Source organism: Barbus barbus (genome assembly GCF_936440315.1).
Source record: "Barbus barbus genome assembly, chromosome: 17".
In the NCBI taxonomy this organism is placed as follows: domain Eukaryota; kingdom Metazoa; phylum Chordata; class Actinopteri; order Cypriniformes; family Cyprinidae; genus Barbus; species Barbus barbus.
Genome location: NC_136745.1, coordinates 26,966,496 through 26,990,857, shown reverse-complemented (window position 1 = coordinate 26,990,857; position 24,362 = coordinate 26,966,496). Strand labels below are relative to the sequence as shown.

At 39.8% G+C, this 24,362-nt stretch overlaps 1 protein-coding gene across 1 annotated transcript in view; it reads left to right on the top strand.

The window, feature by feature from the left end:
- The first annotated feature begins 216 nt into the window (after positions 1-216).
- LOC306883386 (neuroblast differentiation-associated protein AHNAK-like) overlaps positions 217-24,362 on the top strand; it is a 30,231-nt gene continuing 6,085 nt past the window's right edge. The window contains exons 1-5 of the mRNA XM_079438592.1: positions 217-533; positions 12,784-12,845; positions 13,160-13,316; positions 13,562-13,767; positions 13,916-24,344. Coding sequence (XP_079294718.1) covers positions 13,160-13,316; positions 13,562-13,767; positions 13,916-24,344 — 10,792 coding nt within the window. The 5' untranslated portion in view covers positions 217-533; positions 12,784-12,845. The remainder of the gene's footprint in view (positions 534-12,783; positions 12,846-13,159; positions 13,317-13,561; positions 13,768-13,915; positions 24,345-24,362) is intronic.

The window sequence follows — 24,362 nt, the reverse complement described above, 5'->3', positions numbered from 1 at the left end:
ATATAACACTTAACAAATTACCTCAATAAAGATGTGCCAATTTGCACCAACCTGATAATTAAAATGACTCCTGTCCAAAAAACACAGTTCAAACTTTTAGTTAAAATCTGTGAATTAAAAATTCACGTGCTTTATCACTGTGTTAGACATACATGCCACTCAAACAGTTGGTGGGCTGGACTAAAATTATAAAGGACCACTCCCTGCTACACCGTTACCCCCGCCTTCTTCTCCAGAGAAGAGCTCCACAGCCCTAGCCCAAACTCTGCCATTCTCCATAGCCCGGAGTTACAAGCACACTGAGGAAGAACCAGCACGAATGTGAGAGAAAGAAAGAGAGAGAGCAAGTGACAAAGTAACGAATAAAACCAGACAAATATAAAGGGAGGCTGCGCGCCTCGAGAAAGAACGAGAGAAGAATACACGAATACCTTCAAGTTTAGTTTAGAAAGCGTGGTGGGAAACTTTTCTGGGCTGTGGCAGAAAGCTGTGGACCGCTGAAGATGCCAGAGCAAAGGTGTTGAACTTTTCAGGTGAGTTTGTATATCTCTTGAAGTTACTTAGTTATGCAGTTGTGTCATGAAACGCGCACGCTGCGTAAAGTCCTTTTCCAGAGACTGCTTCTTGACTTATTATTATTATGTTCCGTTATGCGTAATAACCTTATTTGTTGTTTTGGTTTGTCTCAAATCTCACAAACTGTATTGTTGAACATGAAGAGGGTGGGTGTGTATCTGCTCAGTAATTGTCATCTGGTGCGTACGTCCCCCCCCCAACAATACTAAAGTTTGCCATTGTTCAGAATTAAGCGTTTAGTTTCTTAAACTTAACCTACTGAATCACTCTGAAGAAGCACGAGTCACAATTAAGGCAAATTTTCTGGGGTTTTGCATGTCATGCAAAAGATACACCCAAGTTAAAACAGTGCAACGTGGATAAGAAGGAAGCCTGACTTTGCCCACACTGTAATATATTTGGTTTAAAAGAAAGCTATCAACTCATATTCTTTTTTTTGTGTTTTTTTTACAAAAAAAAAAAGTATATACAGTGATTTAAACTCATGTCACACTTGCATAGACTTATAACTTTCCTCTTGAAAAGGAGCATTATCCTGCCGTACTAAATCTGGTCATAGCTCAAGATTTTTGGACAGCGTCAGCACGTATTCTACACTGTGGGTCAATTGTTTTCTCATATTTCGGTCTTTTTTTATATATATGAAATGTTAATTAGTTTGAATCATTCTTGTTACCTTATGAAATGTGATAGTTTTAATTTAATTTGCAAATTCTTTAACATTTTGCCTTGATTTTCTTAACCTGGAACCCTGTCCAGGGTGTGGGTAGTGAGTAAGAGGGGTGAAGGGAGGAGGGGGTAATGGAATGCAGTGGTTTGGAAAGACTTACTAATTGAAACCAGGTTTGAAGCACACAGGGAGAAAGTAAGGCTTGCTATGGAGAAGAAAGAGACTGCTGCATGACTTTAGTTATGGAGCTGTTTTGCAGTAGGATGACTGAAATTTAGTTATATAACAGAATAAGAGAATGAAAGGAATAGATAAGAGTAAGAATGACAAAAAGGGGGGAGTTGGAGATAAGTGCTGATAGTTTGGAGATGTGTATGGAGTGTTGACATCCAAAAAGCTGTTTATCTGATTTAAGCTATCTTTTAAAAATGTTTGTGAGCAGATTTTTCATCAGAGGAACATTTAGAGCCCATCCCCCTTCTCTTGCCACACCCAAAGCTTTCTTCTGTTATGTCAGGACAGATGACTCTATAGCAGACTAAAGCAGTCAAACAGTAATAATGTACGGTTTTAAAGTTCTGCAACTTCAAAAATAAAGTTAATTTTAGTTTAACTTCAAAATTTTCTGTATGTGTGGTTGCCGCATTCATATTCAGTAATGTCTTTCGACCTTGGTTGTATTTGAAGGTTACAATGTGTTTTGTTTAAAACAGAACAGGGTGCTTCTTGCTTATCTTGAGGATTTGAATGTTGAATGGAAACAAAGTTTTGGGTCTGTGTGTCGTCATATGATGCAGGATTGTCCTGGACGTTTACAGTGGAGGCAAAACTTTCTCCTCCTCTGTGTTGATAGGTCAGATTATTGTGTACTTCATAGGACCATCTATTCTAGCGTGAAACGGAAAGAGCCTGGACTGGTGCACACTTCCTTTGTCGTTTCCTTAAAGGCTTGTCGAGGACTTGCGGTGACAACGCCAAGGGAGGAGTGGCAGGCTATTGTAGCTGAGCGTTTCAATCGCTGTTTGTTTGTTTTCTCACATCTCGAATCTTCATTTGATTTTTTTTTTTTCTATAAGGGTACTGAATGAAAGAAATCAATTTTCTGTGAGATTGTGATGATGATCCATCACAGATAAGTTGTCAGCACGGTGCTGCACAGGATGTAGGGATCATTTGAAGAGTTTGAAGTATGAGACTTGAATTATCTTAGTACGTGTCTTCCCGTTCAGACAGACCCTGGAGTTATCATCATTCCATGGTTGAGAAATACTGACTTGAAGCTAAAACGGAGTTGGACAATACATTATCTGTTTGCCAATATGGCTCTGAGTCAGAGTCAGGCATTCACATTTCATCTTTTTCCATTGTTGTGTTGTAACAGTTTGGCACACGTGCCTTAATCATTTTTATTATTATAATAATTATTGGCATTGATTCAATTCACTGACTTACACATTTTTTTTTTAAATAGGCGTACTTATTTTAATAGTTTTACATTTTTGTACTATCGCAATGTTGAAATTATTAGTTTTATTAATGATACATTTTGGACCTCAGATAGTCAGATTTATTTTTCTATGTGTGCCTGTGACGCATGATAAACTGTACTTCCATTGTATTTCTGCAATTCAGTTTGGATTACTAGATTACATTTGTTGTCAGCCTTGAAATAGAAGATAGGGTCTGCATTTCATTAAAGTTTAGTATCACATGACTGTAAGATGGTTAGGCTTCAATGTCAGTCCAAGGCTGTTATTTTTGCCCTGACTTTAATGCTTCAATTATGTATGAGTCCTCTTGTTTTCAGACAGTTACTTTTAGAAATAGCATGCTTCATATGCACAAACCATAATTTAATGATGCAGCAAGTAAGTAGGTTATGTTGTAGCCAAGGTGAAATACATGCACCAACTTGCGTGACATGTTATTTCCTGTTAACCACACCCGTCATTGCTGCATCATATAATGGATTAAATTTTGGTTTAGGTTTATTGTGCACTTTTAATTGTCCAAGTACTTTATGCAAGTGTGTTTACTGCTAACTAATATTCCATATCAATGAATAACAGTAAAGATATGACTGCAGTGACACTTGATATGTTTTCTAGCTTCTAGTGAGTGATGTAAGAGCTGCTTGTGGATGATGAAAGTTGCACACTGATTTAAAAAATTTATTTTTAAGACAAAGTACACAGCGAGGCCATAGTTTAATAGTTCTAATGCATTCCAAAGTGTGCTGTAAGGCGATTTATTGATAGGCATGTCTTGACGTAGAATAAGTGTTGACTACAGCTCATACTACATCACACCATGTCAGTAATGTAGGTATGCACATCTACTTGTTTACAACAGACCAAGGATACTGGCTGCAGAGGTTAAATGGTTCCATGTGTAGTTTACACAAGTCTGTTTCTAGTTGAATTATAGTTAGGCAGAGCGTTTGGATCTGACTTATTTGGATGGATGTTTCAAACCACATGCCTTTTCACTTCTACAAAACGCTTGGCTGTGGTGACACAGACCTAACTATAAAACCAGCTGATGGCAAATGAAATATAATGCACCCCGAGCTGGTAAGAGAACCACCTTGCGGTCAGTCATCGCTGCGTATTTGATTGCTGACTCATATCGTTTGACTCTGTTTGAAAAGCCTTGTTAACAGGATAAAGTCAGTATAGACAAAAAACGTGCCTCAATTCAAGTGAAAGCCTATAGCTAATATACATGCATCTAAAATTTGTATACGTTTAAGGTTTCATGATGTTATTTAATGTAATTCACCACAGCAAGTTTTTTTTGGTTTTATCTGTCTTCTGTTTGTTCCTCTAATTAGGTGATATTTCCACAAGGTTGAAAGTGTACGTCTTTGCACGAGAGTTTGGTCACTTGTGGTTTTGAATTTTTGAGTCCATGTGGAAGTAAAAGTGGAACTTTTAACCAAATAGTAGTTATCCGTTTTCATGTATCAGCTCTTGCTGTCAGAAATAAATAATGCGCATTTAATGGTGAAATATGACTTGCACTTGTCACATTAAAAAGTATCCTGTAATTTGCTTTGGAAAAACAGTGTCTGCTAAAGGGCGAGCAACCAAGCAACTCCTGTAGGCAAAGCCAAAGGCCACAATTTATGTTATTGCTTTGTGTAATGGCTGACTGTATGTGTGTGTGTCTCTTATTAAACATTACAACACTTCAATGGAAAAAGTCTGGCATGAAACGCTTACAGTAGCTTTTCTATAATTAGTGGTTTGGTTATTTGCCCAACAATTCTTTCACTTATCTAACCCGCAGCTTTGCTGAATCTTTATAAATGTAGATTTATAGTTGTGCAATATCTCCCATTTACATTGGAGCACTAAGAGCTTTTAGACTACGCAAAGAATCTTTATGACCTCTTTTGTTGGGCATTAATCGGTGTCATGGGGTTTTCCGTTAGTCTTTACAAATTGTGGAAATCAGCTTGCTTTTTCAAAAAATTTAAAACAATCATGACCCTGCTCCATTGGCTGTTAGTAAGTGGAAACCATGAAAGAATCCCCTGTTTTTGTACCCAGCTCAGACCCACTGGGTGATTTGAGTGGTTGGGTAGAGAGTAGGACATTGCTTTGGAGTTACTCACTGCAGGAGAGGCTGGGCTCTCTTCCAGTTGGCCTGACGGTTCTATCGAGGAATGCGTGTGACTGGAGGCCTGGGTGGGGCTCGCAGCTCACTGTGCGCTATGTGCGGGCTGAGAGATGGTGTGTCTGTAGTTTCTCATTGTACGAAGGGCATGCCCCCTACTTTGGATTTGCGACGTTCACCGTCTGTGTTGTGCCATAAACTCTGCTCCTTTTAGAGTTGCACAGTTGTTGCCAAAACGATCTCTGCCAGATGGAAGCGTTGCGGTGTCGTCTGACACATTTAGACCCGTGATTATGGTCTCATTTTGTTATAGTTCCAGTCTTTCTCATGCACGACAATACGAACTATATATAAGTGTATTTATTTTTTTATTTTTTTTAAGCTAGTTGGCATTCTTTAACTTTCTGAAATTTGACATGCGCAATAATTTAAGTAATTATTGTTGATCGTGTTTGTAACATGCAGTTTTGATCCGCTAGCTCTACCTTTAGTGAGGTGACAGCAAACTTGATACAGCTAAGTACAGGGCTCATATATTGCACCCGTTTGAGTGTACACAGCTGCTCTGCCAAATGTTGTTCTTTGCAAACAGTTTGACAGCCTCGTCCAGACTGGCCTTTATCACAGCGAGCCCATGACTATTTCAGTCACAGCTCAGAAATAACTATCCGTTAATGAAACAACAGGGTAGTGAGAGGTTCTAGCAATGGTTTCCAAATAAGACGTTGGAAGTAGCAGAAAAAAAAAAAAAGTGTAGAGTGTTTTTGTCCCTACTTTTGTGACCCCACAAACCTGTGAAGAGCTGTTTACTTTAAAACAGCTGGTCATTTTCAAGATGTATTGTAACTCCCCAAGTGAATGCTTTTGTAAATATTTAGGGCAAAGGTTTGCCCGTCCTTTTTGAATGGAACAGAGAGGTACTTTATTATAAGTTTATAAGATTATAAGTTTGGGTAAATATACAGTTTTCTTGGGGCGGCTTTAAATGATTACTTTTTGCTGTTAACAGTTGTTTTCTAGCAGAGTCAGAAACGGTGGAATATAGTACTGGAGAGAAGTGATATCAGGGCAGGTCCCTGCAAGCATATACCTGTGTGTGCTGATTCCAGCGTTTGTTTGCAGTGCTAGTGTTACATTGTCTTTTCATGCTTTTCTGCTGTAAGGAAAACCTCTCAATTTCAAGTAATCACATCTGTGATCTGACCCAAGTCGTAATGTTTTATTATCATTATCATTTTGAATTATATTAATATCACTGAAACCACTTTTCATTGCTCTTTGTCACAGTGTTCACAGAAACGCACATGTATCTTGTCTTGTCATGCATCGCTGCCTTAAAGGCCTGAAAGACACGTTTATGAAACAAAACAAATTCCCAACATTTCTCTAGCCTGGACTGAAAGGCTTAAAAACAGATATCTCTTTGTCCTCAGCCTCTTCCATGCAGAAATGATCAAACGCTTAATTGGACGAGAAGCCACAGGGACAGCTTCAAAGGCCAAGGAGTGTGAAGGACAATTCAACACTTTACAGATTTAAAGAATGTGTATGAGAGCTTATGGCATTTGCTCTTTAAAAGTTTCTCTTCGTGATGCCGGAGTTGTGGGAGAATTATATTAGGTGTTTGGTACAAAGTCACTTGACTTAGTCTTGACAAAAGCCTCGCACCTTATGACTTTGAACAATTGACACTTATCATTTTTGAGTAACTGGAGAAGTACATTATTAAAGCAAATACTGAGTGGAGCAAATACTGCTTGAGAGAGAGGAGTTGTTTCCCACGTGAGTTGGCCGTCTAAACCTTTTTATTAAATGAAACAAAAATGGACAGATTTTTTGCTCGTTTTGTGTAAGATAAGGGTAGATAATGTAGTTTGATAATTTGGTTTGTGTGAAATTAAATGAGTGAAATAACAGCTTAGTTTAGGCTCCAGTGTCTTTGGCCATACCATGTGACTTGAGGAGCTTTTAAGCGATCAAATGAGGATTTGCACATGATGTTTGCTTTCCTGTGAGAAACTTACTTGAACTTTATTTTGCTTGTGGCAAGTGACAGTTTCATGCCATTGGCATGGTTACTATGAATGGCTTGAATCATCTCATGTTTTTAGTTTACAGTCATCTTGAATTACTTCTTGACATTAAATGTAACAAACTAAGTCCTAGATGAGTGTAAGAGTTTAACTCTCTCTCATATGCGTTTTTAGTGTAAGGCAACTAAAAAATGTTGAAACACCATAATATCTGACAGTGACGAGCAATTTCACTCTTTCTGTAGATGCTCAAAAAGATTCCCAGTGTTTAGAGCACAGTGTGGATTTGCAGCCATGTGAGGCTGAGTTTATTTTGAGGGAGTGATGCTGATAATTGTATTTAACAATAAGTAGTTATCAAACGTAATATTTAAACAAACGTAATTGGGACTTTCAGTAGTCAGACTAGTCGGACAATTATTCAACAGCAACATCCAGAGGAAACGTTTAAGCTTGTTCAGACACGTGCAAGCTTCTGTCTTTGGTTTGTGCAAAGGAAAACTCCCCGTTTTGTGCGTTCGTATTGTAACCGTTTCAGTCACTGTCGCCCTCTTAGGGCAAACCAAAGTATAAAGCCAACTAGGGTGGGGCTGCATTTTTAAAGGAAAATGGAAATAAAGTCAGTTTGATCCACTAGCTTAAGGTCTCGAAACCATGCAAGTAAAACTATTATTAAGCCTTTTGCTTTAAACGATAAAAGTGTGATACTTGAGTTGAATGCACATTTTGTAATTGGTTTTGGCATTTGACTATTTGATGCATTTAAATATATACTTATATATTCACTTTTATATTACATCTGATTTCCCTCTCCTTTCTTGCTTTCTTTCAGAATATAAAGGAAGACGGGAGAGAGTTTGAGCATTAGCCTTGGCAATTCAGTAGGCTCTCTTATCTATTAGTTTATGACATGCATTATACATCAGCTATAATACTAAGCAGAACCTTCTGCCAATTAGTTGCTTTGACAATGGATTGAATGAAAGCATAAGCAGTTAATTGTTTTCAGCAAGAATTGCTGGATGTATTTTATGTCACACAGTTATGATTCATGCGCCGAACAAGGTTTATAATGGGTTCCCTCCACTTTTCAGGTCCTCTTGATCCTTTTTTTTACAACCGTAATTAAAATTTGGGGGTTTCCTTTTTTCTAGTGTTGTGTGAAATCTTACACTCTCCAGTACGATGCTCTTTGTTGCTAGACCTTAAAGCTTGGTCCTGATTACAATTCTATTCATTTCATTGCTGAAGTCTTATGATTGTACAAACACTGGAGGTATTATGAAGTGTCTGCTTACATGGATCCTAGCAGATCATATGATTTTGGGTTAGAGCCATCTGCTTTAAGCAAATACCCTCCAATAATGCTCTGGTAGTGACAAGGTTTATACTCTAGTGAAAGCTAAAGGACATCTCACTTATACAAAGAAAGATAATCTGCGCTATACTTGGTGTCAGAGTTGTTTTGAGCTCAATCTCTGTGGTTAAGAGAAAGTAAGATGTGCCTGCTTGGGCACAGTTAATGTGTTTGGCAATGGTCTAGTGGCTTGTAATGTGCCTCTGCTGCCTCTTTGCTCCATAATTGTTCCATGTTTCAGTCATGGATGTACACAGTAGGGCTGCACGATTAATCGAAAAAAAAAAAATCACGATCTCGATTCATACATAAATGTGATCTCATTTCTAAATGACGGCGATTCACTTCCGTGTATTTCCCTGCATTCAGATCATGCTGCATTCACGTGTTATTGGTCACTCACACAATAACAAAACATTCACCAATCAATCATAAATCTCGATCACTTTTCTCCTCTTCCTCATTGGCCACGTTCCGCTGTCACTCACGTGACGTGGAACAAGGCGGCAGACCTAAACGGAGTGAATAGGCGCGTTCGCAGAATGATCACCGTATGACATCAGAGTACCACGAGAGCGATAAGAAAGCAGTCGGATCCTATGCATTCAAATCGCTCTTGCGGTACTTTGATGTCATACGGTGATCATTCTGCGCAGCGCTGCTTCAACAGGGCGTCAGCATCAACGCTTGATGGAGGGCGTTTCTGAAGCTTGGTGCTGATGCGCCATCATAGTGACAACAGCCAATCACATACTTTTCTGGTGCTGCATGAACGGGATTGGCTAGCGTCTGCGCTAGGGTATTTGCATAAGGCAATCTGATTGGCTGACGCCTGCGTTGGCGCTTAAAGTTGAAAAGTTTTCAACTTCTGCCACGTGCAACGCCAGTGAAGCGACGCGAGGGACCCACAATTCGGTTCGGCAACGCTTGACGTCACTCCATTCAAAGTAAACAAAAGGCGTTGACGCTGACGCCCCGTGTGAATATTTTTATTTAGTATTGTTAATGTTCTCTTATGTTCAACAACTTAAAGCTTTAAAATTATTCACTTTAAGGGGTCTAAAATAAAGAAAAGAGACAATTTTTTTAGGGCTGGGACTCGATTAAAAAAAAATTATCTAATTAATTAAAGGCTTTGTAATTAATCGAAATTAATCGCATTTGAATCTCATATAAATATTTGACCTGAGAACAGTGAGAAGTAAGTTTTTTTCATATGGATTTTTAAATTTCCCATCCACAGGGCCAACCAAAGCGGTCTCATCAGCTTCTTTGTCCATGTTCACCGTGGCTGTATCCGAAATCGCCCCCTATACACTCAAATAGTGCACTATTTGAGGGGACGGCCATTTTAAGTGGTGTTCGAAACCTTAGTGGATGTTCTCGAGTGCACTCATTCAATCCCACAATGCACCGCAAAAACGAGTGTACAACCGATGTACACTCAACGGCTAGAAAATCCCCAGAATGCACTGCGAGAGTCGCGCACAGAGTCAATTCCCGCGTCTCGCCAGAAGATGGCGCCCGCAGCTGAATCATATCCATTCATTGATTTTAGAGGCGCTGGTCCACGGCGTAATACAGTGGAATACAACAAAGGTACAAAACTAATTGTAAATTGACTATTAGGGTTTATACATAATTTCCGTGACAGAGTTCAAGATAAATCCTTCAATCTTACTATTGGAGCTGCCCGTTTCAAATGATTATTTAACAGGAAGCAAACTATGCAAAAGCGGCAGTTCTTCCGGTGCATTCAGTGTCCGAATTCACTCACTCGTTTTCATTCACTCCTTCAAGTGAACTATATGAGTGGACTAATGTAGGGAATAGTGAATGAGGGTATAGGGGGCGATTTCGGATAGAGCCCGTGGTTTGTTTTTGTCTGAACGCTAGTTGGTGCTCCAGTATAATCGGTCCGCCGAAACTCATCCAGTGAGAAACGTTCCGCGGTGCAAAAATAAGTGCGATTTAAAATGCGTTAAAAAATTTTTACGCGTTATTTTTGTGTAATTAATTAATCTAAATTAACGCGTTAAAGTCCCGGCCCTAAATATTTTGTTACTCCAGCACTTTATTATACTGAATGTCCTGTTTTTTTTTTTTTATTATTATTTTTTTTTGTACTTGAGTGCAATACATTTTGGTTTAAAAAAACGAGAATCGTGTAAGAGAATCGTGATCTCAATTCCCATGGAGAAAAATCGTGATTCACATTTTAGCAAGAATCGTGCAGCCCTAGTGCACAGTTTACTCCTCCAAAAGCGCACTGTGAGGAATCTGTCAGGTTTGTGACAACAGCCGCTGTGCAAATGGTACCGTGGACTATATAGGTTTAAAAAAAGGGTAAAGGAAGTAGAACTTGTGTGTATATATAGTGGTACAGGAATGTTAATGGAGGGTGTGGCATCATGTTAAGAGGCAGACCATAGACCAGGCAGGGAGTGAAATAATAAGCTTTTGCACTGCTTGCTAGGGAGTTCTTAAGTACACAGCAATGTAGGTTTTCCCTTCTCCTTTTGTAAATATCAGCTTTAGCCAACAATAATGAGGCACTTTTTCTGGCTTGGGTTTCACAGCTTTCATGTCCCATATGTAGCATTTCTACCCCTGTGGACTTTGAGAGGTTTTACTGAAATAACATTGAAACTTAATGTCTATTAAATGTAAAATATTGTGCATTATTCGGTTGCATGTGATGTTGGCTAATCCTTTTTAAAGCATTTAGAATTTGTTAACAGTCACATAATCAAAGTACATTTAATATGAATCTAACATTTCTGTTAGAATTCCAGGTACAGCCACAGTAAAATGTGTTAAATTATATTAATGTTGATGTGTAGTTGTAGTGTCTCCTTAGGGTTGTTTATAATGTTAAAGCAGTCTATTATTTTAATATTTAACAGCCACTAATGGTGAATTAGTATAAATAGAATATTTTTTATACAATTCAAATGGAGTGCAGACGTTTTGTAGTCTGCTGCACTGTCGAGGGAGGCACGATGGATTCTCTCAAATGATCTGCTCTGTACTATCCTGTCTCTGGAGTATAATGGTCGACATGGACACAAATCTAGAATTCTTCAATCCCATGGCAAACATATTTAGTGGGAGGCAAGTGGTATTTATAATTTTGAGGGGGAAATACACAGAATTTCTCTAGTTGTTTATGAATAATCAGTTTTCCGATTAACCAGTTTCTAGAAGACAGAGACTGTATATTTTAAATGCATATATCTTGATTTTAAATGCACATATCTGTTCAACTTTCTTAGTGTTTAGATACTTGCATATAGATGAACTCAAAACTAATAGACAGACTAAGAGCAACTTTAGCAATTTATTTACATTTTTGCAATTCCTTGATTGCTGCTGAAATTTTCAATTTACATAATTTTTTTATGGAAACATTTTTGAATTAACTTTATTTATCATTAGCTTCATGAATGTTTGAGTTGCACCTAAGCCTTTAATATTTGCAGAATTATTTTCACATTTTATTTTGAGTGGGTACATTCCTTCAGTAATCCACTAAGGTCAGGGTCAGGCTTATTTCAGAAGGGAGTATACTTACTATTTTGAATCAAGGGGGCATTTGGATTATTTGAATAACTCTTACATCCCACCAATTCATTATCACACGAGACAAAGCGTTTTCCATTTACGATTCTTACATTTTGGAGTACTTTATTCTAACTGATCAATCATGTTATTGAGCAAAAATATATTTTTGTGTAATGACCGTTGAGCTATATTTTTGACTGTTGTCCATGTAAACATAATGATACTACTACTCGTATCTTACTTGGCAACAAAGTGGGACATGGGACAAATTGACTACACAGCACTTGACTTGAGTTCTGCTTAGCTTTTGGTATAACAAGACCACTGGCAAATGTTTTCATAATTAAAATAAACTAGTGCCTCTTTTGCCAATGTGTAGTGAAATATGAATGTAGGTGTTTTCATATCCAAGAGGTCCTGTGTAATTGCAGGGTGGATGATTGTGAGGGGGTGATATCTTTGAAACAAAGACCTTTCTGTGTTGACAGCTGGAATGGTAGGCCCACGTGTCAGCTAAAAAACTCTGAAGCAATGTTCATCAAGCAAAAACCTCCCAGATCTACAGGCTACAGTCTGATTTTCATTTAATGTACGTCAGATTTATAGATGTTTAGACATGTTTAATCTGTATATTAAACTGAGTTTAATGCATTTGACAAATTTTTGCTCTTGTTTTAAAGCTTTTTCTCCTCATGTGGTTTAGTGCTTTTTGATGCTGAAGAAAATCATGGTATACAGATAACTCAGTTCTTGCTAGAAAGATGTAGTTAAACCACTGCAAAGTTCCCAAAAATAAATCATGCTAGTTTACTTTCACTTTGTTGGAGACTATATTGCCATCTGGTGGTCTCAGTTTGATACTCATTTACTGTGTAAAAAAAAAAACCCCTCAACTTTTATTTTTTTTTTAATTATTTTTTTATCATCAAGATATTAACTTTCTTTTCTTTTTTTGTGTTAAGGAAAGAACAAGGGCTGACACGGTCCACACTAGGGGACAGGTGAAGAACTAACACATTTAGAGGTATACAGAAACGAATAATGTGTTTTGAATAATGTGTTTTAGCTATGTGATGTTAATAGCTACATGTAACTTACAGCAAAGCACTGCAATTTTCAGTTAATTTTATTTGTTACTGAAAAATACGAAGGTTTTTTTTTTTTTTTTAACTGTTTATAAGGTAATTTCTCTCTAGAAAAATGCTTATGCTCATTTTAACTCATTCAACTTTAAACTGTATAGTACTCAACATATATATTTGGTATTGTGTAATAGTTACTATATTTTACTGTATTTCATTGTGTACGGTGTCATTTCTCATTTTATTTATTTATAAGATGGCTGACGAGCAGGACACAAGGGAAGTGCTTTTCCCACAGTGGATAGGCACTGATAAACTTGGGCTCACTATAGAACAAAAAGGTCAAGGAGAGATTTTTGTCAAAGAGGTGAAAGATGAGTCCCTTGCTGCGCATACTGGGAAAGTATATGAAGGTAAGAAGTCAAAATAACCCTGCAGGTTTTAATGTGCAAACTTTTGGGAAATTGATTTTTCTAACATTTCTTGAATGTTTTGATTCTCCGAACAACATTGGGCACTCCCCCTTTTTTTTTTCTTAAATGAACTAATGCTCTTGTAGGTCTTCCAAATATAATTTATCTTTTGTAAATCAGTTAGTTTGAACTTACCATGTACTGTTTTTTTTTTTTTGTTTTTTTTTTGTTTTTTTTTGTCACAGGTGACCAAATTGTGGGGGCCACCATTTACTTTGACAACATGAGCTCAGAAGAAACGTCTGACCTGCTAAAGACTCTAAACCGGCATAAGGTTGGACTAAAATTACAAAATAAGTCTGGAGACAAGTCACCTTGCCGTTCTCCAATGGGGACATTGTCATGGGAAGGACGTGGAGGGTTAGGAGGCTCTAGTTCAGACATTCTTCTGGTAAGGTGGCCTCGTACAGTGTAGATTTTAGTATGATCAGTATTTCAGTATTTAACAAACTAAATTTAACTGAAATGTTTTACACATTTCTCTTACATAAATTTCACACAGAAATGGCATGTAATTTGTAATTTTCCGTTTCCTGTAGAGTGGGGATGACGAAGACTACAAGAGAATATACACCAAGAAGATTAAACCGAGACTAAAGTCAGAGGATCTTGCTGAGGGTGTTGATGTGCGCACAGAACGTCACAGCAGCACAAGCAGTGATGGTTGCACCATTACTACAATCACTCGTCGAATAACTACCTACACTGTGGATGTGCCCGGGGATACTAGTCAGCAGGTTGATCACTCAAGTCCTGAGTTCAAAATGCAGGTCTTGCAGCATGAGCAGTCGGAGGGGGATTCTACTCAAATCAGATTACCACATAGTAGCCTTGTTAGTGGTGCTCACGGAGGTATAAAAATGGGGGACATAACTCTAAGTGGGCCCCATGTCACTGGCTCCTCTGTGAAGCACTCTAGCACAGGATCTTTAAAAGCAACAAGTGAATTAGATGGTAGTGGGAAAGAGATTACAATTAATGTGTCAGACACTGGACTGTCAGGTGGTAAAGGACAGATGGTGATAGAACATTTTGGAAGGACTGAAGCTTCTGCAGGCAGTAGAGATCTTTCTGGCAAAGTAACAATGGGGTCAGACAAAGACGTGAGAAATATTTCTTCTCCATTGGAAGCTGGTTTTAAAGCTTCAAGTATGATGGGAGGAACTGAGGTTGCTACAGTAAAGGACCCTGTTCTGAACACTCGTGTTTCAGGTTTTTCCATTAGTGGAGATACACGGGGCAGTATTGGCAGGGAATCTTTGTCTGAAGTTAATAAGGATGGGTCTGATGATAAAACCAAATTGTCTAAAGTTACCATAGATGTGCAAAGGCCCAAGGAAGGTCAAAATGTAGAAGTGAATTTTAACAATCAAAATCTTAAAGATGTTAGTCAGAGAGGTTTCAGCATAACTGGGAATCAGAAAATGTCAGCTCGGGTTCAGGAACCTGATACAGTAGTAAGTCTCCCCAAAGCTGATGTAAAAATCACACCACCAGATATGGACATCAGGGGTCCAGAGCTTCACTTTAAAGGACATGAGCGTACAGTCAAAGATGTCAAATTTGATGCGCCATCAATCTCTGGTCAAATTTCTATGCCAGATGTGGATTTAAACCTCAAAGGACAAAAAGTGAAAGGAGATTTTAACGTGTCTGTTCCGAATGTTGAAGGGAATGTTACAACTTCAAAAATTGAAATTAAAAGGCCAGATCTCGAGGGTGTCAAAGGTGACTTTACTTTTCCAAAGGTCAAAATCCCCTCATTTGGAATAAAAACTTCAGAAGTAAGGGGTCCTGATGTTGATGTAAATCTTGCAAAAGCCAAAATTGAGATTAACGCACCAGATGTGGATATCAAGACTCCAGAGGTTGACATTGAAGGACCTGAGGGAAAAATCAAGGGCCCTAAATTCAAGATGCCATCAGTATCTGGTCCAAAGGTTTCTATGCCAGACGTTGACTTCAATCTGAAAGGTCCAAAACTGAAAGGTGATGTAGACGTGTCCGTTCCAAAAGTGGAAGGAGATATTAAAGCACCAAAAGTGGAAATTGAAGGCACAGAAATTGAAGGACCTGAGGGTGGTTTTAAGATACCAAAGATCAAAATGCCATCATTCGGAATTAAGGTTCCAAAAGTGGAGGGTCCAGATGTTGAAGTGAAAATCCCTAAAGCCGATATTGAAATTAAGGCACCAGATGTGGACATCAAAGCTCCAGAGGTTGACATTGAAGGACCTGAGGGAAAAATCAAGGGCCATAAATTCAAGATGCCATCAGTATCTGGTCCAAAGGTTTCTATGCCAGACAATGACTTCAATCTGAAAAGTCCAAAACTGAAAGGTGCTGTTGACATGTCTGTTCCAAAAGTGGAAGGAGATATTAAAGCACCAAAAGTGGAAATTGAAGGCCCAGAAATCGAAGGACCTGAGGGTGGTTTTAAGATGCCAAAGATCAAAATACCATCATTCGGAATGAAGGGTCCAAAACTGGAGGGTCCAGATGTTGATGTGAAAATCCCTAAAGCCAATATAGACATTAATGCACCAGATGTTGACATTGAAGGACCTGAGGGTGGTTTTAAGATGCCAAAGATGAAAATGCCATCATTCGGAATGAAGGGTCCAAAACTGGAGGGTCCAGATGTTGATGTGAAAATCCCTAAAGCCGATATAGACATTAATGCACCAGAGTTTGACATTGAAGGATCTGAGGGAAAAATCAAGGGCCCCAAATTCAACATGCCATCAATCTCTGGTCCAAAGATTTCTATGCCAGACGTTGACTTCAATCTGAAAGGTCAAAAACTGAAAGGTGATGTTGACGTGTCTGTTGCAAAAGTGGAAGGAGATATTAAAGCACCAAAAGTGGAAATTGAAGGCCCAGAAATCAAAGGACCTGATGGTGGTTTTAAGATGCCAAAGATGAAAATGCCATCATTCGGAATGAAGGGTCCAAAACTGGAGGGTCCAGAGGTTGATGTGAAAATCCCTAAAGCCGATATAGACATTAATGCACCAGAGGTTGACATTGAAGGACCTGAGGGAAAAATCAAGGGCCCTAAATTCAAGATGCCATCAGTCTCTGGTCCAAAGATTTCTATGCCAGACGTTGACTTCAATCTGAAAGGTCCAAAACTGAAAGGTGATGTTGACATGTCTGTTCCAAAAGTGGAAGGAGATATTAAAGCACCAAAAGTGGAAATTGAAGGCCCAGAAATCGAAGGACCCGAGGGTGGTTTTAAGATGCCAAAGATCAAAATGCCATCATTCGGAATGAAGGGTCCAAAACTGGAGGGTCCAGATGTTGATGTGAAAATCCCTAAAGCCAATATAGACATTAATGCACCAGATGTTGACATTGAAGGACCTGAGGGTGGTTTTAAGATGCCAAAGATGAAAATGCCATCATTCGGAATGAAGGGTCCAAAACTGGAGGGTCCAGATGTTGATGTGAAAATCCCTAAAGCCGATATAGACATTAATGCACCAGAGTTTGACATTGAAGGACCTGAGGGAAAAATCAAGGGCCCCAAATTCAAGGTGCCATCAATCTCTGGTCCAAAGATTTCTATGCCAGACGTTGACTTCAATCTGAAAGGTCAAAAACTGAAAGGTGATGTTGACATGTCTGTTCCAAAAGTGGAAGGAGATATTAAAGCACCAAAAGTGGAAATTGAAGGCCCAGAAATCGAAGGACCCGAGGGTGGATTTAAGATGCCAAAGATCAAAATGCCATCATTCGGAATGAAGGGTCCAAAACTGGAGGGTCCAGATGTTGACGTGAAAATCCCTAAAGCCGATATAGACATTAATGCACCAGAGGTTGACATTGAAGGACCTGAGGGTGGTTTTAAGATGCCAAAGATGAAAATGCCATCATTCGGAATGAAGGGTCCAAAACTGGAGGGTCCAGATGTTGATGTGAAAATCCCTAAAGCCGATATAGACATTAATGCACCAGAGTTTGACATTGAAGGACCTGAGGGAAAAATCAAGGGCCCCAAATTCAAGATGCCATCAATCTCTGGTCCAAAGATTTCTATGCCAGACGTTGACTTCAATCTGAAAGGTCCAAAACTGAAAGGTGATGTTGACGTGTCTGTTGCAAAAGTGGAAGGAGATATTAAAGCACCAAAAGTGGAAATTGAAGGCCCAGAAATCAAAGGACCTGAGGGTGGTTTTAAGATGCCAAAGATGAAAATGCCATCATTTGGAATGAAGGGTCCAAAACTGGAGGGTCCAGAGGTTGATGTGAAAATCCCTAAAGCCGATATAGACATTAATGCACCAGAGGTTGACATTGAAGGACCTGAGGGAAAAATCAAGGGCCCTAAATTCAAGATGCCATCAGTCTCTGGTCCAAAGATTTCTATGCCAGACGTTGACCTCAATCTGAAAGGTCCAAAACTGAAAGGTGATGTTGACGTGTCTGTTCCAAAAGTGGAAGGAGATATTAAAGCACCAAAAGTGGAAATTGAAGGCCCAGAAATTGAAGGACCCGAGGGTGGTTTTAAGATGCCAAAGATCAAAATGCCATCATTTGGAATGAAGGGTCCAAAACTGGAGGGTCCAGATGTTGACGTGAACATCCCTAAAGCCGATTTAGACATTAATGCACCAGAGGTTGACATTGAAGGACCTGAGGGTGGTTTTAAGATGCCAAAGATGAAAATGCCATCATTTGGAATGAAGGGTCCAAAAATGGAGGGTCCAGATGTTGATGTGAAAATCCCTAAAGCCGATATCGACATTAATGCACCAGAGGTTGACATTGAAGGACCTGAGGGTGGTTTTAAGATGCCAAAGATGAAAATGCCATCATTCGGAATGAAGGGTCCAAAACTGGAGGGTCCAGATGTTGACTTGAAAATCCCTAAAGCCGATATAGACATTAATGCACCAGAGGTCGACATTGAAGGACCTCAGGGAAAAATCAAGGGCCCCAAATTCAAGATGCCATCAATCTCTGGTCCAAAGATTTCTATGCCAGACGTTGACTTCAATCTGAAAGGTCCAAAACTGAAAGGTGATGTTGATGTGTCTGTTCCAAAAGTGGAAGGGGATATTAAAGCACCAAAAGTGGAAATTGAAGGACCTGAGGGTGGTTTTAAGATGCCAAAGATGAAAATGCCATCATTCGGAATGAAGGGTCCAAAACTGGAGGGTCCAGATGTTGACGTGAAAATCCCTAAAGCCGATATAGACATTAATGCACCAGAGGTTGACATTGAAGGACCTGAGGGAAAAGTCAAGGGCCCCAAATTCAAGATGCCATCAATCTCTGCTCCAAAGGTTTCTATGCCAGACGTTGACTTTAATCTGAAAGGTCCAAAACTGAAAGGTGATATTGACGTGTCTGTTCCAAAACTGGAAGGGGATATTAAAGCACCAAAAGTGGAAATTGAAGGACCTGAGGGTGGTTTTAAGATGCCAAAGATGAAAATGCCATCATTTGGAATGAAGGGTCCAAAACTGGAGGGTCCAGATGTTGATGTGAAAATCCCTAAAGGCGATATAGACATTAATGCACCAGAGGTTGACATTGAAGGACCTGAGGGAAAATTAAAGAGCCCCAAATTCAAGATGCCATCAATCTCTGGTCCAAAGATTTCTATGCCAGACGTAGACTTCAATCTAAAAGGTCCAAAACTGAAAGGTGATGTTGACGTGTCTGTTCCAAAAGTGGAAGGTGATATTAAAGCACCAAAAGTGGAAATTGAAGGCCCAGAAATTGAAGGACCTGAGGGTGGTTTTAAGATGCCAAAGATGAAAATGCCATCATTCGGAATGAAGGGTCCAAAACTGGAGGGTCCAGATGTTGATGTGAAAATCCCTAAAGCCGATATAGATATTAATGCACCAGAGGTTGACATTGAAGGACCTGAGGGAAAAATCAAGGGCCCCAAATTCAAGATGCCATCAATCTCTGGTCCAAAGATTTCTATGCCAGACGTTGACTTCAATCTGAAAGGTCCAAAACTGAAAGGTGATGTTGACGTGTCTGTTCCAAAAGTGGAAGCGGATATTAAAGCACCAAAAGTGGAAATTGAAGGACCTGAGGGTGGTTTTAAGATGCCAAAGATGAAAATGCCATCATTCGGAATGAAGGGTCCAAAACTGGAGGGTCCAGATGTTGATGTGAAAATCCCTAAAGGCGATATAGACATTAATGCACCAGAGGTTGACATTGAAGGACCTGAGGGTGGTTTTAAGATGCCAAAGATGAAAATGCCATCATTCGGAATGAAGGGTCCAAAACTGGAGGGTCCAGATGTTGATGTGAAAATCCCTAAAGGCGATATAAACATTAATGCTCCAGAGCTTGACATTGAAGGACCTGAGGGAAAAATCAAGGGCCCCAAATTCAAGATGCCATCAATCTCTGGTCCAAAGATTTCTATGCCAGACGTTGACTTCAATCTGAAAGGTCCAAAACTGAAAGGTGATGTCGACGTGTCTTTTCCAAAAGTGGAAGGGGATATTAAAGCACCAAAAGTGGAAATTGAAGGACCTGAGGGTGGTTTTAAGATGCCAAAGATGAAAATGCCATCATTCGGAATGAAGGGTCCAAAACTGGAGGGTCCAGATGTTGATGTGAAAATCCCTACAGGCGATATAGACATTAATGCACCAGAGGTTGACATTGAAGGACCTGAGGGTGGTTTTAAGATGCCAAAGATGAAAATGCCATCATTCGGAATGAAGGGTCCAAAACTGGAGGGTCCAGATGTTGATGTGAAAATCCCTAAAGGCGATATAGACATTAATGCACCAGAGCTTGACATTGAAGGACCTGAGGGAAAAATCAAGGGCCCCAAATTCAAGATGCCATCAATCTCTGGTCCAAAGATTTCTATGCCAGACGTTGACTTCAATCTGAAAGGTCCAAAACTGAAAGGTGATGTTGACGTGTCTGTTCCAAAAGTGGAAGGGGATATTAAAGCACCAAAAGTGGAAATTGAAGGACCTGAGGGTGGTTTTAAGATGCCAAAGATGAAAATGCCATCATTCGGAATGAAGGGTCCAAAACTGGAGGGTCCAGATGTTGATGTGAAAATCCCTAAAGGCGATATAGACATTAATGCACCAGAGGTTGACATTGAAGGAACTGAGGGTGGTTTTAAGATGCCAAAAATGAAAATGCCATCATTCGGAATGAAGGGTCCAAAACTGGAGGGTCCTGATGTTGACGTGAAAATCCCTAAAGCCGATATAGACGTTAATGCACCAGAGGTTGACATTGAAGGACCTGAGGGAAAAATCAAGGGCCCCAAATTCAAGATGCCATCAATCTCTGGTCCAAAGATTTCTATGCCAGACGTTGACTTCAATCTGAAAGGTCCAAAACTGAAAGGTGATGTTGATGTGTCTGTTCCAAACGTGGAAGGGGATATTAAAGCACCAAAAGTGGAAATTGAAGGACCTGAGGGTGGTTTTAAGATGCCAAAGATGAAAATGCCATCATTCGGAATGAAGGGTCCAAAACTGGAGGGTCCAGATGTTGATGTGAAAATCCCTAAAGGCGATATAAACATTAATGCTCCAGAGCTTGACATTGAAGGACCTGAGGGAAAAATCAAGGGCCCCAAATTCAAGATGCCATCAATCTCTGGTCCAAAGATTTCTATGCCAGACGTTGACTTCAATCTGAAAGGTCCAAAACTGAAAGGTGATGTTGACGTGTCTGTTCCAAAAGTGGAAGGGGATATTAAAGCACCAAAAGTGGAAATTGAAGGACCTGAGGGTGGTTTTAAGATGCCAAAGATGAAAATGCCATCATTCGGAATGAAGGGTCCAAAACTGGAGGGTCCAGATGTTGATGTGAAAATCCCTAAAGGCGATATAGACATTAATGCACCAGAGGTTGACATTGAAGGAACTGAGGGTGGTTTTAAGATGCCAAAAATGAAAATGCCATCATTCGGAATGAAGGGTCCAAAACTGGAGGGTCCTGATGTTGACGTGAAAATCCCTAAAGCCGATATAGACATTAATGCACCAGAGGTTGACATTGAAGGACCTGAGGGAAAAATCAAGGGCCCCAAATTCAAGATGCCATCAATCTCTGGTCCAAAGATTTCTATGCCAGACGTTGACTTCAATCTAAAAGGTCCAAAACTGAAAGGTGATGTTGACGTGTCTGTTCCAAAAGTGGAAGGGGATATTAAAGCACCAAAAGTGGAAATTGAAGGACCTGAGGGTGGTTTTAAGATGCCAAAGATGAAAATGCCATCATTCGGAATGAAGGGTCCAAAACTGGAGGGTCCAGATGTTGATGTGAAAATCCCTAAAGGCGATATAGACATTAATGCACCAGAGCTTGACATTGAAGGACCTGAGGGAAAAATCAAGGGCCCCAAATTCAAGATGCCATCAATCTCTGGTCCAAAGATTTCTATGCCAGACGTTGACTTCAATCTAAAAGGCCCAAAACTGAAAGGTGATGTTGACGTGTCTGTTCCAAAAGTGGAAGGGGATATTAAAGCACCAAAAGTGGAAATTGAAGGACCTGAGGGTGGTTTTAAGATGCCAAAGATGAAAATGCCATCATTTGGAATGAAGGGTCCAAAACTGGAGGGTCCAGATGTTGATGTGAAAATCCCTAAAGGCGATATAGACATTAATGCACCAGAGCTTGACATCGAAGGACCTGAGGGAAAAATCAAGGGTCCCAAATTCAAGATGCCATCAATCTCTGGTCCAAAGATTTCTATGCCAGACGTTGACTTCAATCTGAGAGGTCCAAAACTTAAAGGTGATGTTGGCGTGTCTGTTCCAAAAGTGGAAGGAGATATTAAAGCACCAAAAGTGGAAATTGAAGGCCCAGATTTTGAAGGACCTGAGAGTGGTTTTAAGATGCCAAAGATGAAAATGCCATCATTCGGAATGAAGGGTCCAAAACTGGAGGGTCCAGATGTTGACGTGAAAATCCCTAAAGCCGATATAGACATTAATGCACCAGAGGTTGACATTGAAGGACCTGAGGGTGGTTTTAAGATGCCAAAGATGAAAATGCCATCATTCGGAATGAAGGGTCCAAAACTGGAGGGTCCAAATGTTGATGTGAAAATCCCTAAAGGCGATATAGACATTAATGCACCAGAGCTTGACATTGAAGGACCTGAGGGTGGTTTTAAGATGCCAAAGATGAAAATGCCATCATTCGGAATGAAGGGTCCAAAACTGGAGGGTCCAGATGTTGATGTGAAAATCCCTAAAGGCGATATAGACATTAATGCACCAGAGCTTGACATTGAAGGACCTGAGGGAAAAATCAAGGGTCCCAAATTCAAGATGCCATCAATCTCTGGTCCAAAGATTTCTATGCCAGACGTTGACTTCAATCTGAGAGGTCCAAAACTGAAAGGTGATGTTGGCGTGTCTGTTCCAAAAGTGGAAGGAGATATTAAAGCACCAAAAGTGGAAATTGAAGGCCCAGATTTTGAAGGACCTGAGGGTGGTTTTAAGATGCCAAAGATGAAAATGCCATCATTCGGAATGAAGGGTCCAAAACTGGAGGGTCCAGATGTTGATGTGAAAATCCCTAAAGGTGATATAGACATCAATGCACCAGAGCTTGACATTGAAGGACCTGAGGGAAAAATCAAGGGCCCTAAATTCAAGATGCCATCAATGTCTGGTCCAAAGATTTCTATGCCAGACGTTGACTTCAATCTGAGAGGTCCAAAACTGAAAGGTGATGTTGGCGTGTCTGTTCCAAAAGTGGAAGGAGATATTAAAGCACCAAAAGTGGAAATTGAAGGCCCAGATTTTGAAGGACCTGAGGGTGGTTTTAAGATGCCAAAGATGAAAATGCCATCATTCGGAATGAAGGGTCCAAAACTGGAGGGTCCAGATGTTGACGTGAAAATCCCTAAAGCTGATATAGACATTAATTCACCAGAGGTTGACATTGAAGGACCTGAGGGTGGTTTTAAGATGCCAAAGATGAAAATGCCATCATTCGGAATGAAGGGTCCAAAACTGGAGGGTCCAGATGTTGATGTGAAAATCCCTAAAGGCGATATAGACATTAATGCACCAGAGGTTGACATTGAAGGACCTGAGGGAAAAATCAAGGGCCCCAAATTCAAGATGCCATCAATCTCTGGTCCAAAGATTTCTATGCCAGACGTTGACTTCAATTTGAAAGGTCCAAAACTGAAAGGTGATGTTGGCGTGTCTGTTCCAAAAGTGGAAGGAGATATTAAAGCACCAAAAGTGGAAATTGAAGGCCCAGATTTTGAAGGACCTGAGGGTGGTTTTAAGATGCCAAAGATGAAAATGCCATCATTCGGAATGAAGGGTCCAAAACTGGAGGGTCCAGATGTTGATGTGAAAATCCCTAAAGGCGATATAGACATCAATGCACCAGAGCTTGACATTGAAGGACCTGAGGGAAAAATCAAGGGCCCCAAATTCAAGATGCCATCAATGTCTGGTCCAAAGATTTCTATGCCAGACGTTGACTTCAATCTGAGAGGTCCAAAACTGAAAGGTGATGTTGGCGTGTCTGTTCCAAAAGTGGAAGGAGATATTAAAGCACCAAAAGTGGAAATTGAAGGCCCAGATTTTGAAGGACCTGAGGGTGGTTTTAAGATGCCAAAGATGAAAATGCCATCATTCGGAATGAAGGGTCCAAAACTGGAGGGTCCAGATGTTGACGTGAAAATCCCTAAAGCTGATATAGACATTAATTCACCAGAGGTTGACATTGAAGGACCTGAGGGTGGTTTTAAGATGCCAAAGATGAAAATGCCATCATTCGGAATGAAGGGTCCAAAACTGGAGGGTCCAGATGTTGATGTGAAAATCCCTAAAGGCGATATAGACATTAATGCACCAGAGGTTGACATTGAAGGACCTGAGGGAAAAATCAAGGGCCCCAAATTCAAGATGCCATCAATCTCTGGTCCAAAGATTTCTATGCCAGACGTTGACTTCAATTTGAAAGGTCCAAAACTGAAAGGTGATGTTGGCGTGTCTG